General features: G+C 39.9%; 1 protein-coding gene across 3 annotated transcripts in view; it reads left to right on the plus strand.

Moving 5' to 3' along the window:
* Positions 1 to 75: 75 nt before the first annotated feature.
* Positions 76 to 17,842, plus strand: part of wdr26a (WD repeat domain 26a) — a 41,923-nt gene continuing 24,156 nt past the window's right edge. For all 3 annotated transcript variants that reach the window (XM_057324901.1, XM_057324899.1, XM_057324900.1), the window contains exon 1: positions 76 to 658. In XM_057324901.1, the coding sequence (XP_057180884.1) occupies positions 414 to 658 (245 nt within the window). In that variant the 5' untranslated portion in view covers positions 76 to 413. The remainder of the gene's footprint in view (positions 659 to 17,842) is intronic.

Consider the following 17,842-nt stretch of genomic DNA (forward strand, 5'->3'; position numbering starts at 1 on the left):
CACCTATTGCAGCGAGTTCAAGGTTGTTGCGGCGCTTCTGGTTGACGTCATCACGCACAGACGTCCGTAATGGACTTGCAGCTGTTCTCTGACAAACAATAACAAGAGCGGTGAGCGAGCGAGTCCGTTGCGTACGTAATCAAGCTGAAATCGAGCCTGAAGTGCGTCTCGACTCTGACATTGCCGTCGAGGAAACTCTGGCCTCCGCTTCCTCCTCCTCCGACTCGGAAACCGGCGGAGCTTCGCCGCCCCCGCGGAAGAAAAGCCGAGGCTCGGCGGCGGAGGGAGCAGGAGAGAGCGGGGCGTCTGCTGCCGGGATCACGGGCCTCTCTGCGGCTGCTCTCCCAACCCCCCACCGACGCTCATCTGTCCACTTTAATAACAGACCCGACGTTTTAAACGCCTTTCGTAACATGCAGGCCAACGGGACAGGAGGACAAGAGCCGGAGGCGCAGTTGTCCTGTCGGAACGGAGAGTCGTCGACCTCCGCCGCGGGTGCTGTGCACTCGAACGGTCTGCTGTCCGCCGCTAATAACGGGCTGCCGTCCACCGAGAGTCCGACCTCCGATGCCGGCCTAAAGAAGAAGAAACGACTGTCACAGGCCGACGAGGATGTGATCAGACTCATAGGACAACATTTACACGGGTTAGGACTCAAGTAAGTCAAGTTTAGCCGAGATGATCGCGTTGTTGTTGGATTATTATTATGGGTTGAGTCAGAAGAGATCTAGTCTTGTAAGAATTATTCTCTGTTTTGATGGTGTCATTGTTGTTTTTATGATGGTGTGTCAGTATTGTTTTTGTGATGACGTCGGTGTCAGTATTGTTTGTGATGAAGGTGTCAGGTATTATGTTGTGATGGTGTCAGTAGTGTTTGCCATGTTTGATGATAGTGTCAGTATTTTTTTGCCTTTTGATGTTTGTGTCAGTAGTGTTTTTTGTGTTTTGATGGTTGTGTCAGTAGTGTTTTGTGTTGAGATGATGTTGTCAGTTGTGTTTTCATGGTGGTGTTGGTGGTAGTGTTTTTGTGTTGTGATGATGGTGACAGTAGTGTTTTTTCAATGGTGTTAGTGTCAGTATTGTTTGTGATGATGGTGTCACTAGTGTCTGTATGTTGTCATGGAGGTGTCAGTGTGTTTTGTTGTGTTGAGATGATGGTGCCAGTTGTGTTTTCATGACTGTGACAATAGTGATTTTGTGTTTTGATGATGATGTGGTGTCTGTAGTCTGTGTTTTATTTTCACTATGGTGTTTTTGTGCTGTGATGATGGTGTCAGTATAGTGTTTTTGTGCTGTGATGATGGTGTCAGTATTGTTTGTGATGACGGTTTCACAAGTGTTTGTATGTTGTGATGATGGTGTTAGTAGTGCTTTTGTGTTGTGATAATGATGCCGGTAGTGTTTTGTGATGATGTCGGTGTGTCAATATTGTTTGTGATGAAGGTGTCACAAGGGTTTGTATGTTGTGATGATGGTGTTAGTGTTTGTTATGTTTGATGATGGTGTTAGTAGTGTTTTTGTGGTTTGATGATTGTGTCAGTAGTGTTTTCATGATGGCGTTAGTAGTGTTTTTGTGTTGTGATAATGGTGACAGTATTTATTTTTATAATGGTGTCAGTGTCAGTACTCAACTGTATTTATATAGCGCTTTTTACAATTTTCATTGTTACAAAGCAGCTGTACATGAGACATATTGACTATAAGCAAAACAATTAAAGTTATACCTGTAAGAACAAGAAAAAGGTGAAAACACAGAAGACAGACATACCCACATACAAAACACTCCACACACACAATATGCACACGTACTAACACATAGACATAGACACACACAAGGATGCAAAGACACATGGACAAGCACACACACACAGACACAGACAAGCACAGACACGCACGCACAGTGAAAGCACACATTTAAGATAAAGGAGAGAGAAACACAGGTCAAATATTAAACAGACTATAAATTCCTATATTCCTATATGCAATATTAATTAACTAAAACTTTAGAATTCTAATTCTAAAGCAGCCCCCCGGCCAGGCAAATAGTGCAAAACAGTATGCAAACCGTGGCGAGGAACCCAAAACTCCAATCGAACCTCAGGAGAAAAAACCTCAGGGAACCCAGGCCCAACCAGAGGATTCCAGTTCCCCTCTGGCAAAAGCTGCTGCCTCTACACAAGCTCAACAGTGCTTGCACAACAAGGCTAAATAAAAATAAATAAACTTACTAATAAGGTAAATTATAGATTTAAGATTATCATTAATAATCTAATAGCATTTGAAATGTTGTAGTGAAGACGTGTCAAATCGCTGCGTCCTGCTTTATCCAGCTCTATCATCTCAGCTCTTGTCAGGTCGCTGCTTCCCATTCTCCACTCTACCATCAGGTCTGGGCATGAACTGCATCCTGCTCGCTGTTGTAACCTTGGAACAATGAGACAAGACTGGCTGAGAGTAGAGTACTGTTGTGCACTCTTTGATGCAACAAGTACAACAGTTGTTGTTGGAAGTGTTCCTGGTTCCGGTTGATCTAACTAATGCAGCCTAAACCCTCAGAGGATTTATATTATATAAGTGTAGTGTATGCAAGATTAAAAAGATGCGTCTTTAGTCTAGATTTAAACTGACAGTGTGTCTGCCTCCCGGACAGTGCAGAGAAGACTATTCCAAAGTTTAGGCGCTAGATAGGAAAAGGATCTACCACCTGCACTTGATTTTGAAATTCTAGGTATTACCAACTGACAGGATGCCTGAGAGCATAATGCATGTGAAGGACTGTAATACAAGAGGAGTTCACTCAAGTACTGAGGAGCTAAACCATGTAGGGCTTTATAGGTAATAAGCAAGATTTTAAAGTTAACGCGATGCTTTATAGGTAACCAGTGCAAGGTTGACAGAACCGGGCTAATATGTTCATACTTTTTTGTACGTGTAAGAACTCGAGCTGCCATGTTTTGGACCAGTTGGAGGTTTTGTAATAAGCCTGCAGGGCAACCACCTAACAGTGCATTACAGTAATCTAATCTTGATGTCATGAATGCATGAATTAACTTCTCTGCATCTGACAGTGACAGCATATGACGTAGTTTAGATATTCTTAAAATGGAAAAATGCAATTTTACAGGCGTTGGCGACATGGCTATCAAATGACAGATTACTATCGAATAGAACGCCAAGATTCTTAGCTGACGACGAGGGTTTTATGGAACATCCGCCAATAGTTAAGCAGTATTCTTGGTTGTTACGTATGGCGGTTTTCGGTCCAATAAGTAACACTTCTGTTTTGTCCGAGTTCAGTAATAAAAAGTTGTTACTCATCCAGTTTTTTATATTGACTATGCATTCCATTATTTGATGGAACTGGTGTGTTTCATGAGGCCTCGAGGAAATGTAGAGTTGAGTATAGGGCTGTGCCGATAAACGATATCATATCGAATCGCGATAGAATGTATTTCAAAAACGATGATAAGATATTGGCATTTTGACTTGATATGGATTAATCTTAGTCTAACAGAACGCAGAAATAAACGCAACAACAGTCAGTCAGCGTGCAGCTTTTAGCATGCGCGTCAAAGTACAAAGTCCATTTCATACTGCACTTGTTGTCATCACGCGGTTTATCAAGTGTCTTATTTTTTTTTCGCAATTGCCAGTTAAACAAAACAAACTTGAGGCGCAATTGCAAGCAAGTTACTTCGAAACTCAAGCACAAACGTTTTTATATCCATCGTTAACATATCTGCTAACATGAGCTGGTGCATATGAAACAAACCAGCGCTGCCCTGTACAGATTAGAGATGTAATGAAGTGAGTTTGTGTGCACATTAAAATATTGTACCTTGTATGTAAGATGCTTGCATGATTAAAGAAATGTACTACGAATCCCACTACTCGAGCAAGACATTATTGCAGCGTTATGTATGTGCGCAGGTGCTGAGCCAATAGCGTTCGAATGTACGCACTAACGGAGCCCTTTGGTTTGAATGTACTGAATGAACACTCCCTTTACTTAACGAGTCAATTGAGTCAAAATGAGACTGAATGAACTGGTACATGTTGTTTATGGCCTAATATCCTCTGTGTTGCAACAGTGCATTAATTTAATTGAATTTTAACTGGTTAAAGGTTAACTTCTGTTAATAAACTGTATTTAAAATAGATTATTTTAAATACCGTTTTTTAATTAAATATATATCGAAATAAATATCGTTATCAATCAATATAGAAAAAACTATTGAGTTTACTTTTTTGCCATATCGCCCAGCCCTAGTTGAGTATCATCAGCATAGCAGTGAAAACTTACTCCGTGTCTCTTAATTATACCTCCCAGAGGTAGCATGTACAGTGCAAAGAGCAGAGGCCCTAAGACTGAGCCTGTGGCACGCCGTACTGGACTAGTGATTTGCGTGACACCTCAATGTATATCCTTATCCTTATAATCCTTAACATGTATATAGACATGAAGTTTTGTTGCATATCAACCCATGCTAGGACTGGGCGATGCCGATATGGCCTAAAAAAATCAGATATACGATTTAAATCGATTTTTCTGTTTGAGGTGCTGCAGTAAATTGGTCGTACTGCTACCTTTGCTAGCAACAGACTTCAAACACACTTTGCAGCAGGGTGTTGTTTGTTCTGATGCCGCAAAACCGAACCAATTCCAAATTACACAATGACACTGTGCCTTTCTTGGCAGGGCCTGAATTTTGTTTTTATACTGGGGGAATTCCCCCCTACATGATTAGCAATGGGGGAATACATTTTTACACATCCGTTTTAATTTAAACAACAATTTTTTTTACATAATTTTATTAATATTAAACTTTTAACACAATAAAATACATATTTTAATAAAAATATTTTTTGCAACAGAATCAAATCTAACTTTTTACCAATTACCTACATAATGTGAAGGTTCTACAATTACTCTAGAATTATTAAATGCATAACAGTAGTCAGGTTACAAACTAAGCAGTGCTTTAAAAAATCGTACACGGTACTAGAGGTCTGCACGGGCTTTAAACGAAAGCCCGAACCCGGCCCGTAACCGAGATTGTTTAACCCGACCCGACCATTACAGTTACATTTTAAGCCCAAACCCGAAGTGTGTTTAACAGCAAGCTTTGTTGAAATATGCTGCATTTTATGATTGCTTGCGATGATAATTAAACAAATAGCTACATGTAAGCAAACACAGTTTCATCAAGGCACGGCGGCCCCCTCAGCAGTGAACACACAAAAAAAATAAGAAATGGCACAGACTTACCAATAACTAAACTTTGTTGTGGGTGAACGGGTGAACAGGTGTAAAAGTAAAAAATAATTTTTGAATAGACTGTTGGTTTAAAGGGGTCATATGACAGGTCTAAAACTAATATTATCGTTTGTTTTAGATGGAATGCAATGTGTATACACGCTTTAAGGTTCGAAAACACAGTATATTCCACATACCGTGCATGTTTGTATCTCCTCTTTGTCCCGCCTCTCTGAAACACGCTGATTTTTTACAAAGCTCATCGTTCTGAAAAGTGAGGTGTGCTATGATTGGCCAGTTAACCAGTGCCAACGCCTCTTACCATATTCGGAACATCATGTTCCCACGCAATTGTACTGACAGGTGATAAAATGTCATCGGTACTTCCTTATATCAATTTGAGCCCAAATCTGATACGGAAAATGAAGATGATCAAGCCGATACATCAACTTTGCGAGCGCAACTTGAGCAGGATGTAAAGGATTGTTAAGGTTTTATTAAAAAAAATGATTTTAAATAGTTAAAAACTATATCTAACTGTTTTACCTTTTATATACGAAGTTATAAAGACTATAAACAAACAACCATATACATCATACAGAGTTTGTGTGAGATAGAAACAAGCTTGCATTACAGCAGGGAATGGTATAAATAACGTGAGCGCTTTTGCCCTTCTTGATCAACCAGTGTTACGCCACGTCTTGTCGCGACTCAACAAATACAATAAACCCAAAATAAATATAAAAAGACATTATAAACACGACATTTGTTGCCTCTAGTGGGAACATTATTACTCATTATTAGGACTTATGTTGTCTTTTTTCATGCTGCGTGCGTCTGCATTTGCAGATTACAAACACAAGACAATCTCAATTTGCGTTAGTCCGTAACAAAGTCTTTTACAATAAAAATATACTTACAGGTTGCGAATCTGAAGCACCAGCGAAGTTTTCATGGTTGGAATGGCCCCACTTTTTAACCAAAGCTTTCGTGCACAGCCGGTCTTAATCTCTCTCCCAGGTTCGTATAGCAATCTTCGGTGAAATGCAAACTTGAACAAACTTGAACATTCGGATTGTACTTTTCTGGAACAGTGTTATAAATAAAATGTAACCATTCGTTTTTAGTTGTCTCATCTTTTGGCATGGCAAACAAAGAGTTTTTCTTTTCGCAACGAAACACATAGCGTCTCCGTGATACAATGAGATTTACAAGTACGCCCACCTCACTTGCGTTTAGATTTGGGCGGTCTTAAAGGGGACATTTCATGAAAATCTGACTTTTTCAATGTTTAAGTGCTATAATCGGGTGTCTGGTAAACCTGGAAAAATGACAATCCAGTAACTTTGTTTACGTGAGCCTATCTCTGCAAGCCTGTGAGAAAACGAGCCGTTCAGATTTCACTCGCTTTCTGACGTAGGCAGTCGTTCTTATTATAATATTACCGCCCCCTTTTCTGGAATGTGTCTACCCATGGCGCTGCCGCCATTTTTGTTTTCGCAAGCGGCATATGTGAATTAGTTCCGACACCATGACAAAAGTAAGCAAAGCATGCTAAGTGTTCTGTTGTTGGCAGCACAGAACACTGTTCCCAGCCTGACAGGAGAGCAATGGATTTATTTTGTTTTCAATGGAAATCCACCAGACTGAACGAGGCAAAGCTGCAAATAAAGACATTGTAAGTACCGTTATTTTTTAAGTAAGACCTCAGGGACCTGTGGCAACTTAAAAGTAGGTAAAACGTCATTGTGAAACGTTTGTCCGTTCATGCAAAGAAAGCAATGTGTATGGCTTGTAAACACGCAACGGGATTGTCCTGTGTAACGTTACTTTCACTTAGAGAAAACGCGATGCGTTTGTCTTGAGTATCTTCACTTATAGAAAGCAGTGTGTATGGTCTGTAAACACACGATGAGTTTGTCTTGAGTATCTTCACTTATAGAAAGCAGTGTGTATGGTCTGTAAACACGCGATGGGTCTGTCATGGGTACTTTCACTTATAGAAAGCAGTGTGTATGGCCTGTAAACACGCGATGGGTCTGTCATGAGTATCTTCACTTATAGAAAGCAGTGTGTATGGTCTGTAAACACGCGATGGGTCTGTCATGGGTACTTTCACTTATAGAAAGCAGTGTGTACGGTCTGTAAACACGCGACCGGTTTGTCATGTGTAATTTCGCATGTAGAAAACATGACGCCTTTGTTAGGAGTCTGTTCGCTTTTAGAAAACAATGTGTTTGGTGTTTAAAGATGGAAACAGCGTTTCTCATTCGCTTTGTGACCCTTCTTTTCTCGATGGAAGCACAGGCTCACAGTGAGCCCTGGCTGAGTTTTCTGTGAAAAGGGGGCGGAGACTAGCAGCTCATTTGCACTTAAAGAGACGCACACCAAAACAGTGCGTTTCTCCTCACATGCAAAACTGGGCAATTAGAGCATGGTATAATAAAAGATCTGCGGTGTATTTTGAGGTGAAACTTCACAGACACATTCTGTGGACCCCTAAGATTTATATTACATTTGTGTAAAAGTAGCAAGAAACCTCTCCTTTAAGTCAAATCATGTTACGTAGTGACGTACATTTGTCGGGGTGTGGTTACACGAGGCATTTCAGGCAGGTCTGGGTTCGCATTCGCTTTTAGATAGAATGCATCTTTTGTTCCGACTCTTTAATTTTAGCAATTTTACGTGTCTAATACATGCATTGTCAACTTATAACACACCAAAGACACAGAAAACACGTATTTCTGCCATATGACCCCTTTAAGCGCCGTCCTCCTCTGATTAAAAGTTAGCCCAGCTACACTGAAGTTCCTCTCGCTGCTGCTGCTAACGTCACTTGCAGAGATGCTGAGGATACTACGGGCCAGTCTTGACAGTAATGACAAGATCATCATTCTTCCAGAGTGCAGCTTTCCCTGCATCATTTGGAACTGTAATACATTTTCCATCGCTAATATTTTGCTTCATCGCACTCATCTTACCATCACCTGCTGTGTTGTGACAACGAGGACAAGAGCGGGAGCATGTGTGCAGAACAGTTTTTGCGAAAATTGTGTTTTCTCTCGTGTTTTTTTGTGGTCGCAACGCAGCAAACACGCAAGCACACGCCACGGCATGGCACGCAAACTTGTTTGTATATAGCCTATATATTTTTTAGTTACAAACCCAAACCCGAGGCTATTCATTAAACATTAACCCGACCCGAAGCCCGTGAGTTTTTCGGGCCCCGTCGGGCTCGAGTCGGGTTGCAGACCTCTATATGGTACACAATCATTTTAATGAAAACAACAGGCTTTGTGGCAGTGGGTCTGTACATGTAAATGGGCTTGAAATGCGCTTCAGGAAATGGGCTAGAGAAAACTACATCACCAGATCATTCCGCTGATCTATATGAGTCTATTGCATTCACATGTTTTGAGCTGTTTTAAAACGCGCATCACATACAGCTTTCGTGTCATTTTCTGTCCGATGGCTTTTAAGATTTTCTTGTTATATTAATTAGTTTTTATTCGTTGTTATGACAGGTGACATTATCGTCCCTTGATGGCGGAGAGAGAGTGAGTGCGAGCACTGGCAGGAGAGACAAGGTGCCAGACATTTTCGTTCTTTAATACAGATGCCATTTTCGACAGCAGAAACTTCGGTGCATCCCTGCGCTCACCACTTTAACCACTTTATTGTACGTACAGTCTCGCGCATAACATGAAGAAATGCACAGTCATACGTTCAAACAGTTAACGATATGGCTCCTAATTAGGGCTGTGCGATTTGGGGAAAATATCTAATTGCGATATTTTTGACAGACATTGCGATTGCGATTTGATTTGCGATTTTAACTTTTCTAATTCAAGCTTCAATTCAATATTGTTGTGTGGAGCACAGTATGGGTATAGTCACAAAAAAACATTATTGAACAATTGTTTCCATTAAAACGATTACAAAATTAATTTTTGTAGTGTGCTTTGGGCATTATTCAAATAGGGCTTACTGTTGTTTAATTGGTTCCCAATTTCCAGATTACATCACACCAATAGAATCCAAATACCAGTGTACACTATTATAGTTTCCATTAAAACAAATACAACTCCCATTGTAACCCTTAAATCCATAACATTTTCTATTGTGTTAGTGAATTATTAAAATAGTTCATAGTTTACATAGGCTGATTTATTATTGTTTAAGTATGTGGGATTTTTTAAAAAAGTAAAAAATGTGCTGAATGTTTAATTTCATCCAAGTGAAATTAGCAAAACAGTTAGATAGAATTTACATTTGTTTGAAACGCGGAGCTAGGCGTGAGTTTACACAGGGTGCGCGTGTGCGTCAAGCCTCGTCCATATTGCCAGATGCCCGAGCCGGACTCAAGTAGGCTACTATAAACGTCATTACGAAACAGGCTGTGTATTATGGGGTGTGTATGCGCGTCAAGTTTAAACGGCTCGTCCGCGAGACGCGCAACGCGGGGCAGAGACGCGCGAGTATGACAGGCTATGTGTGCGCGTCAAGTTTAAACGGCTCGTCCGCAAGACGCACAACGCGGGGAAGAGTCGCGCGAGTATGACACAGGCTGTGTGTGCGGTCTTCTGAATTGGACGGTTCTTTAGTATTTATTTGCCTAATATGATCGATCTGACTCTGCAGATGCCATAATAACACACACTGTCTCTCTCCTGCCTTCTGTATGTTTGTTTTTTTAATGACGGACATTTACGCAGTTGGCTGGGGCAGTGCTGATTAGGCATAACGGAGGTTCGCTCACTCAGTTGGTTAGCAAGAATGCCACTCAAAGCGAGCTTGGAACAGACGCGTTTCCTATTTTTCACATCGCTTCCACATCGCAGCCTCTTGCGATTAGCAAATCGCAACATCTCACATCGCGATTGCGATTCGATTTCGATTAATCGTTCAGCCCTACTCCTAATGGAACTGAATTTAAAATTATATAATTTGAAAACCGAAAATCTTCACAAACGGCATATTATCACTTCAGATTCAAAAGGTTTACGGAAGCCCAGAGGGGAACGTCGACGGATGACAAAGAGAAACCCGATTTTCATTAAAACATATCGATGTAAACTACACATTCGAGTAAATCGATTTATCGCCCAGCCCTAACCCATGCACAGTCACTGGATCAGTCTGCAGTGTTTTTATGTTGTGATGATGATGTCAGTGGTGTTTTTATGTTGTGATGATGATTGTGTCAGTAGTGATTGTGTCAGTGGTGTTTGTATGTTGTGATGATCAGGGGCCCGTTTCAGAAAGGAGGTTTAGTGAAAACTCTGATTATATTAACCCTGAAATGAGGGAAACTCTGGATTTTCCGTTTCAGAATGTGAGGTATGTCAAACCTGAGAAAGCGGGGTAACTCAAGCCCATTTATAAAGGAGAGGTAACTTTATACTCCGAGTCAGTAACCACAGTAACTTACTCTGTGAACCTAACCTGGTCGGGAGCAGGTTTTCTTTGGTAAACCCAGAGTTTATTTCGATCTCCTCCCCCTTTTAAAGCACAACATGGTGTAACTCATTCATTCATTCATTAATACAGTCATTCATGGCATACATTTTGATCACAAAGAGACCATCTCAGTGACTTATATGTCATATGTGCTTTTATAGAGGATTCATGAAGAGGCTGTATTAATTCATTGGAATGTACTTTGATTTCAGGAGAGCAATTTAGGACCCGAGTGGAATTTTGTCATTTCCCTGTGCATTTTTATTAAAACTGTACCGTTTTTCTTTACAGTGAATTAGATATATGAAAATATATCTCATCCATCCTTACATCAATAACATCAGCCACCATACGTGCATTACATCAGAGCATAATTTTCTATGGATGATGAGAAATGACTTAATAAAGTAATTAATAAATACAGACATGCATGCATAAATGAAGCGATAAAGGTAATAAATGTAGGGCTGGGCGATTTGGCCTAAAATCAAAATCTCGATTAATTGAACATGTTACCTCGATTATGATTAATGAACGATTATTTTTTATTTTTTTTTATTTTTTTTGCCCTCATAGTTCACTGACAAGTTTTGTACAGTAAATATGCTCACATATTACAAGTGAGAGATTTTTGAATGAAGGGTGCATTACTTGATTTTAAAATAATTGAAGGAAACACACACTATCTACTATCTATGATTATTTATTGAACATCAATGTTGAACATCTGAAATTAAAGCACACATTGCCTAAAACGAACAGTCACTTTGTTCTTATGAAAAACGTAAAAATAAATAACTTGCACTTTTGGAAACAAAATAAATTATTTTCAATGTTTTTCATATTAAAAGTAGAAAATAAGCAGTATCTCTTCTAAATAAAATAACTCTTGTATATCCTGTAAATAATATTTTAAACAGTGCATTTCTTGCATCTTCTGTAAACAAATATTTTAATGTGCAATGTATCAATGTAAACAACAGATTGTTGTAATGAAAATAGAACTCTCTTAAACACTGTTGCATGAGGTGATCTTAGTGATCTTGAATTTACTCTAAGTTCTTACTAAGAAACACAAGCATGTTAACCTTTTCAGGTTTCAGGCAGGACCTGAGGCATGTAACAATGTTTCCGCCCGAACTGAAAACTCGCTCTGATGGGGAGCTAGTAGCTGGTATGCAGAGATACTTTTTTGCCACCTTACTTAGAGTGGGAAAGTGTACATGATGCTTCCTCCACCAGTCCAGTGGATTTGCCTCACTATCCAGCATGGGGGACACCAAATAGCAGCTCATCTCTGCTTCTAGCGATTGCTGAAGTGACAGAGTGGGTGTAGCTGAAGGTGTTGCCTCACTCCCTTTAAAAAAGCTTCCTAATGACCTCTTTTGCTTTTTTGCTACTGCTGATGAAGTTGTTGGTTCTGCAGTCTCTGTAATCTGACTTTCTCTGCAGACTTCAGCTTCTGACATCTTCTCCATCTCTGTTTTCACTTTCTCCTGAATGGTGGGGACATTGTGAGCAGAAATGTAGGTAGCTTTAAATCTGGGATCAACAAAACTGGCTGTGTCCAGTAGCTCTTCTGTGATAGGATCTGAGTACTTCTCCTTAAGGTACCTGAGGATGCTGGTTTTGATAGTTTTAGTCAGCTCCACATCATCTTCCTCCTCAGCAAGCACTCGTGAATTGAGGATGTGCAGTACAGGCTTTACAAATGAAATGGTCACATACTCTTCCCCTGATAGGGCGTCTGTGAACTCCATCAAGGGGGAAAGAGCCTTGCTGACAGCCTCTAAGACATCCAGGTCAGCCCACGATGGAACAAGGTGCCTGGATTTTTCGTCGAAACTGTTTATCTACAGTGTCTACATCTGACTTCATTTTGTTCGATGTCATCCTTACTGAAGCCAAAATGTGTCCAAACGACAGAGACTGCATTTTTCTTTGGTACAAGCTGCTCTTGTTGCTCAGTTGTCTCAGTGTTTAAGCTCTCCATGCTCGACATGTCGGCGGAATAACGTAACGTAACGGAGCGGGGTCACGTGACTCCACACGCGGTAGTGTTTTTAAATGGAAAGTAATTGAAATAATCGACCTGGAAAAATTTGATCGATTACAGGTTCTGAATGTCGATTTCGATTACTTTTCGATTAATCGCCCAGCCCTGTAAATAAGTAATTTTGACGTGCAGCCATTCCAACTGAAATCTGCTCACAGCAGGGTTCGAACTGGCGATCAGTCTAATATTGCAGGAGAGTCTGACGCCCTACAGGTGTCCTATACATCATGGCGTCTCATTCACGTAAATAGACTGCACTCATGGCGAGTGAGAACATACGATTTTTTTATTATTTCTGTTTTATTTCTGTTGTTTCATTCATTTAATGATTAATTTGTTTGTTTATTGGTACATTTATCTATTTATTAATTTAAACTTAACTAATTTTCAGCACATCAGTAAATCCACTGTATGCAGAGCGGAAAGTGTGCCTCACTCTCAAGTGCTTTTTGCCGCCATGTTGCTTTTTTGGTGCCGTTGCCATGGTGAATCGTAATATCGGAGCTCCATTGATGATGGCTTTTTATAGTCGTGGTGCGTGCGCTTAACCCAGGGTAAGCCTACCCAGAGTAAATTGAACTAACTCAAATCAGCTGTTCTGAAACCAAAAACTCAAAGTTTCTCATTTCTAAGTAAACCAACTCTGAGTTCAAGGTTTAACCTAGAGTTGGTTCAACCTCCTTATTTAAACAGGCCCCAGGGGTGGTCTTTTGTTTTGAGTGTGTGTCGGTAGTGTTTGTATGTTGTGGTGATTGTGTCAGTATTTGTGTTTGTATGTTGTGATGATGGTGTCAGTATTGTGTGCATATTGTGGTGACGATGTTATTGTTTCAAAGTTTAATAATGGTGTGAGTATAAGTAGTGTTTTTTGCCCATGTGTCAGTATTGTATATTTTTTGTTTTATGCATTTGTTTTCATGATGCTTTCAGTCAGAGTTGTCATAATGGCATCTAAAGGGTTTTTGCTTTTGCATTTTTTTTTCAAGTCTGTCAGTTATGTTTTTATAATGGTTTTTTTCTGTTTTAATGATACTATCAGTAGTGGTTTATTGGTGGCTTCAGTCACCAGAGGGGTTTTTGTGATTCTCAGTGGTGATGTAAACAGTCAGCTAATACACAGCGATAGGAGGCTTCCTTTGTGCAGACTGAAGTAAAACAGTTAAGGCCAATTTGCACCGCACAGACAACTGCCAACAAACACCGACAGTGTTTGATGGATCAGTGTGATACCCCTGTCTGTGTCTGTTGGTCGGAGTCTGTTTTCACCCGACTGAACATGCTCAATCGGGGTTTGTAGGGTTGTGGAATGTCTGAGCAGCAGTGTGGTATAATTTCCCGAAAAACAAACTCTGACATAATCTGCTAAACGTTGCCATGCCGATTAGGCGAGTGACTTGCAAAGATTTTGTAAAATATGTTTTCTGTAGCAAAATCTTTATTAATTTGTGGCTACCATGTTGTACTGAACCTATTACACTACATAGTGCTTAAAACACTGACTTTGCCTCAGCACCACTGGACCAGATGATGCACGTGCTTCACTTAAAACGAAAACAACAGAACCGACACAGACATGTTTTTGCAATAAGGTAGCTAATTATATACAGACATGTTAAATAAATAAAAGTGAGGATTGGAATGCCTACCTTAACATGTCTTTCTTTGAGAACCTAATGTTTTGGGAATAAGCTTAAAGTCCCAGTGAAATTAAAAATGACAATTCTTATTTTTTTCTGAAATATTGCAGCGTTTATAGTAAATAGCTTATCAATGTGTACTGTTATATATCAATGTCTTATATATATATTAGGGGTGTAACGGTTCAGAGTACTCACGGTTCGGTTTGAATTGCGGTTTTAGGGTCACGGTTTCGGTTCGGTTCGGTGTGTTCAAGAAAAAATGGCTACTGTCAAATTCAATAATTTTTATGTATTTATTAGGTAACAAACACTTAAATCTTCTGTCAAAAACAGGTTTCTTTACAAAACAAAAAATGATGCAGTTTCTTACCCCTGCAAAAGTCAACCTTCTAACTTAAGAACATGTGCATTATTGTGCTTCAAGTAGGCTACTAACATAAATGCATTTCAAAACCAACATAAAATATTTGGAAGGTGAGAACACTGGGTCACTCTTTATTCTTTATTTTAGTCAATTTAGATCTTCATGTTTTTTTGCAAGAAGATCAGTTTGTTAACATTTTCCGTTGCAAGTCGAGATCTGCTTGCAGAAACAATGTCTCCTGCAGTGGAGAACACTCTCTCGCTTGGCACTGATGTTGCACAGACACAAAGGTATTGTTTTGCAAGTTTTGCAACATGAGGGTACTTGCTCTCATGCAGCTCCCACCATGCGAGTGGATATGCATCTGTGTCAATGGAATCTTCTGCTTTGTATGACATTACTTCCTCCTCTACAATGTTGTCAAAAGTCTTTGTCTTGTCAGGTGCTCTAAAAAAATCTCCAAAAAGCTCGGACATTGCAGACTTCTTTACAGGTGGGGATTCAGGGGGATTCTGGCTTCCGGATGGCCCAGCTTCTGCTGCAACAGGCTGACCCTGCAAATATATTAAATTAATAATAGTTCATAGAATACATTTTTCACGCAATTAAAATGTTTCTTTAAAAACTTTATCAAACTACTTTTACATAGTATATATATTTTGTTTAATAAAATATTATGCTGAAACTGCTTCGGTCTCACCTGCGCTCGAGAGCTGACGACACCCGGGTGATGACGGCGTAAATGTCCGGTCATATTAGTTGTATTGCCTTGGGAGTATGGCACTCGCGTCATACAAATTTTACACACTGTGACTGTTTTGTCCACGTTTTTGTGACCATCGCTGCTGTAACGTATTGGAAACCCAAAGTGTTCCCAGACAGCAGACTTGTATGAAGCTGGAGGAGGCTCTATTTGCNTGTGACTGTTTTGTCCACGTTTTTGTGACCATCGCTGCTGTAACGTATTGGAAACCCAAAGTGTTCCCAGACAGCAGACTTGTATGAAGCTGGAGGAGGCTCTATTTGCGGCTTATCCCCTTCGCTTGCCATGCTGAACAGCAGCTGTACACGCAAGGAACGGTGATGTGACGTCAGCAACAAAGGTACATACTAACAGCTGATTGGTAAGATACTCTCACGTAAAACGCACGTGGAGCGTAGGCTATTATTCATCGGAAGCATATACGCAGCCCTCTGTGATTTATGCGCCTTTTCCCCACAAAACTGTATTATAGATGCGACATCAGAGTAATCGCGGTGCACGTGTGTTCCGAACCGTGATAGGAGAACCGAACGGTTCGATGTTTTACCGAGAATCGTTACACCCCTAATATATATATATATATTTAATTCATGTACCCTGAAATTACTATCCATCTCAAATGACGTAAACTAGACGGCTTAGCCGGAGCATCCGTTAACTCCTCCCCCTTCAACTGTCAGTCTGCTGCCAGTTTCATTTCAAAATCAATGCAACAGCTGTTTTTACACATCCAATCAATTCGCAGTGAAAAATGCAAGCCACGCCCACTAATTTTCTCCTTTGAAATTCCTTTTCACTCGGAAATGTGTCAGAATACAGAACTTTAAAGTTGAGCATCCGATGCGGAAAGCATGAATAAAATAATATTTTCAAATAGCTAATTTCAACCCATATTGTATATCTTATATATATATCAACATACACTGCTAATTATTAGGGATGTAACGATTCACCGTGAGCCAATTGAAAATCGATTATAATGTGTGACGATTCAAATTGGTTGAGGCGTGAACTGAATCGCAATACATTTTTTGAACAGCAGGGGCCGCCATGTTCACTGCAAACCTAAACGTGGACATGCTGATATTTCTTAAATGCAAAAAAATCCAAGAAAAGCACAGGCAGTATTAGTTTGTTTATATTAAAGAGACTTTTTCTATTATTAATTTGTTATAAAATTGCAGTTTAGTTTTGTTATTTGAAATAAAAACAATTTTATTATACAAAGAAACGTGAAGCATTTAAGAAGTAATGCAAGGGAAGTTGTTCATTTCTAATTTGTTTCAACTCATTTTGTAAAAATAAATCGTGAGTAAATTGTGAATAAATCGCATCGTGAGATCAGAATCGTGAATCGCATCGCATCGTGAGCTGAGTGAATCATTACATCCCTACTAATTATTTAAACCAGAGGTCCGGGCCGGGGTACACAAAATAATTTGTGACCCATATTAACATATGATTCGGAAAACGCGGTCATTAAGCCTCATGCAAAGGTAAAAAGTGTTGATTTTGGACGAATTTGAGGTTTCATAAAAATAAGTACATTAAAGCCCCACTGCAATGCCGTGGAATGCGCAGTATTATTTGATGTGTTGACGTAATTTCAACTGAAAAATGCAGAGAGCAGGAGACATACCAAGTGACCCTGACCCCTTTTAAAATAACCAATAGCGTTTTCGTTTAGACTGGCAAAGCTGCATTTGTGTAAGTCTATCGAAAAGAATAGGAAGATCAGTGTCAGTGATACCAGTGAAGTGTCATTTGAAGCTTGTTTACGTTGGTGAGTGACACTGGCGTTTGTCTTCTCCTTTAACTTACTCATCAGGGCTGCGATGTCCGATCTCTTCCATACAGCCTTAACATACAGCATTCTGTGTAGACTTGAAATGGTTCAGATACGTTTTGTTTTCTCAGTGATGTTACGTTCGTGAACGAATCGTTCTTTTTGAACGACTCTTTTAAGTGAACGAATCGTTCTCGTTCATGAAATATATTGACTCTCCCTCGAACATAGAGAGCGTCTTCTGAAAGAGTGTCTAAAGCACGAGCCAATGGCGTTCGAGTGTGAGTTTGGACAGAGCATATGATTGGTTGAATGTAATGAACGAATACGCCCTTGAGTCTGAACGAGAGAGATCTCATTCATACACAAATGAAAGGACCCGCTGTTTCTCGTTCATGAACGACATGAACGATCAGTCATCTCATTCATCTCGTTCGTGCATGAACGAAAGGACCTGCTACTTCTCGTTTGTGAACGACATGAAAGAGGAGGTCTCTCGTTCAACAAGTACAGAAA

This window comes from Triplophysa rosa, linkage group LG25, assembly GCF_024868665.1.
Source record: "Triplophysa rosa linkage group LG25, Trosa_1v2, whole genome shotgun sequence".
NCBI classification, from domain to species: domain Eukaryota; kingdom Metazoa; phylum Chordata; class Actinopteri; order Cypriniformes; family Nemacheilidae; genus Triplophysa; species Triplophysa rosa.